Here is a 2,427-nt window from a genome sequence, read left to right on the forward strand (position 1 = left end):
GATCAGGGGGGGGATGGTGACGACCTGGATTGGTGAAGCGGGCTGGGGGTCAGCCGCAGAGCCCTGGGTCGCCACATCACCACAATGGCGCCCGCCAGCTCAGCGATGGGGCCGCCACCCTTCGCCGAGCCCCCTGCAAACGCACAAGAAGCACCCTGCAGGACATTTGGATTGCGGTATTTTGATCCGTTTGAAAGCTTGCGAGTTGAATTACGCATGAAACCTGCTCTTGAGAGGGCCAACAATTTGGGTGGCATGTGTTGTGAGCAGCTGCAGCAGCACTCACAACTGCAGCCTTGGTTCTTGCTGCAGCCTTGGTTCTTGCTTTTGCCAACAGTTGTCTCACCAGCACTTGCACACGCTTTGCCTGTGGCGTCTGCGAGCACAAGGTGGGCGGTTGACATGCATCGCTTTTGACCTGCTGAGCGTCGACCTGACAAGTTTGACCGCAGATCAGTTGACCACCTCTGGCCCACACGGCTGTTGTGCATGAGGAAATGCAGGGCTATGATGATGTTACTTGTGTGTGTGTGTGTGTGTGTGTGTGTGTGTAATGATAGGCGGGTAGCAACACCTTGCTTTGGACATAATGACGGGCCGCGTGCTTGAGGCGACCAGCTGTGCAACGAGCCAATCACTTATGTCTGTTGTGGCAGGTTGACCCCATGTATGCCGGGTCGAAGCAGCGGCACTTCTCATGATTAGGGTCAAGCGAGTGAGAAGAGGTTGTGGCATGCATCGGGCAGGCACGGACGCATTCACCCCCTTCAAGGGTGCCGCTGTTGCATGATCACGGCGCCAAGTCGTCATCGCGCTGAAGCGGTGCTCAAACCAACCTGCACACAGATGTGCACTGCCACCATTGTAGCTTGTACTCCAAGATTCCAGACGCTCCCCATCGCGGCGTGTCATCCAATTCATAATCTCGACCTCACAAGCGGCTTGCACTCCTCAGGCACGGGCCGTCAGCTGTTTTTTTGATGTGCACGGCAGCCTCAAATTCCCCTAGTTATATATCAGCAAGCTTGCAGGCATCCACAGCAGTCGGCGGAGGAGCGTTGACGACGCATCCAGCCGACCTGGTGCACGCTGCCGCCACTGCCAACGCTGCGCATCCAATTCCACGGGCCAGGCCGAAGGGCCCTTGTGTCGCTCGACCTCGGAAGGATGTGGGCCTGGCTCATAGGAACTGGCCAGCCGGGCCTAGGCGGGGCTGGCATTTGGTCCAGGTGAGCTCATGAAGGCGGGGTGTGTCATGCCGGTGGCCGCAGACGCCTGCCCTGACACGCGCGCCCCGGGCCCCTCGCGCACGCCTGTCCCTCCCTGCTGCGCCCGCCTGGCTGCTGCGCACTGCTGCTTGTCAAGTCCACCTGCGCCCTCGGCGCCTCCCAGTACACGGAAACCCCCAACGCCTCCCATCGAGCACACACCCTGCGGCCCCGCTTGACGCCACCGCGAGGGCCCAAAACGCACCTGCGGCCGCGCCGCACGCCCGGCCCCTCGCCCCATCCCACCCCTCCCTGCTCCTCACGTCAAGGGCTGTCCCCTGCCCCCTGCCTCGTGAATCCACAGGATTTGCTGGACGTGGGTGAACCCTTTGATCAACAAGGGGTGGGCGGAGACTCTAGAGGAGGATGACGCGCGATTCCTGGTGCCGGCGCGCGACGAGGTGGAGCCGCTGGCGGCGAGGTTTGAATCCAAATACGAACAGATCCTCAAGGTGCGGCCTTGCTGCCTGCTGCTGCTGCGGCGGCGGCGGCAGCACCATCAGCGACAGTGGGCGCAGAGCGCATACCAGTGTGCTGCAGCTCTGCATGCCCCCGTGTGCGGCGTCTGCCGTGGTCTTCAACCCGAGTGGCATAATTGATATGGATTCACGCGGACCCGCATTCGTTCTGGCCGCGACTTCTCATGTGCCCACGCACGCACCCCCGCGCGGTCCCTCAACCCCCTCCAAAGGCCCGCACCGCGCGCCGCGCCCGCGGCGTCACGCGCGCGCCGCTGGTCAACGCGACCACGGAGGCGCTGCTGCGGATCTTCTGGCTTGAGTTCATATGGCACAGCTTCTGGGCGCTCGTGGAGACGGCCGCGCGCGTGCTGTCGCCCCTGGCGCTGCGCGAGTTCCTGCGGTGGCTGCAGCGCGACGCGGCGGACGGCGCGGCGGAGGCGGACTGGCGGGGGTGGTTGCTGGCGCTGGCAGTGCTCGCGGGCGGCGGAAGCCTCACGCTGATCCACCACGTATTCTTCTGGTGGGCGGGGCTGACGGCGGAGGTCTGGTTTGGAACCATTTGGACTCCAAACGCTGGCACGGTTGGACGTGAGGGTTGGGGCGGGGTGTGTGCAAACGGAAGGGAGTAGAGGGATGGGCGAAGGAGGACTTGAGAGGGAGGGAGCGGAGGGGAGGGGAGGACATACGAGGGGGTGGCT

The 2,427-nt window shown here is 63.2% G+C and overlaps 1 protein-coding gene across 1 annotated transcript in view; it reads left to right on the forward strand.

The window, feature by feature from the left end:
- Positions 1–1,167: 1,167 nt before the first annotated feature.
- Positions 1,168–2,427, forward strand: part of MNEG_5307 (hypothetical protein) — a gene marked incomplete at both ends in the record, with an annotated part of 2,807 nt that continues 1,547 nt past the window's right edge. Inside the window, 3 exons of the mRNA XM_014046222.1 lie at positions 1,168–1,229; positions 1,573–1,720; positions 1,960–2,249. Coding sequence (XP_013901676.1) covers positions 1,168–1,229; positions 1,573–1,720; positions 1,960–2,249 — 500 coding nt within the window. The remainder of the gene's footprint in view (positions 1,230–1,572; positions 1,721–1,959; positions 2,250–2,427) is intronic.

The sequence above is a fragment of the Monoraphidium neglectum genome (genome assembly GCF_000611645.1).
Source record: "Monoraphidium neglectum strain SAG 48.87 unplaced genomic scaffold scaffold00782, whole genome shotgun sequence".
In the NCBI taxonomy this organism is placed as follows: Eukaryota; Viridiplantae; Chlorophyta; class Chlorophyceae; order Sphaeropleales; family Selenastraceae; genus Monoraphidium; species Monoraphidium neglectum.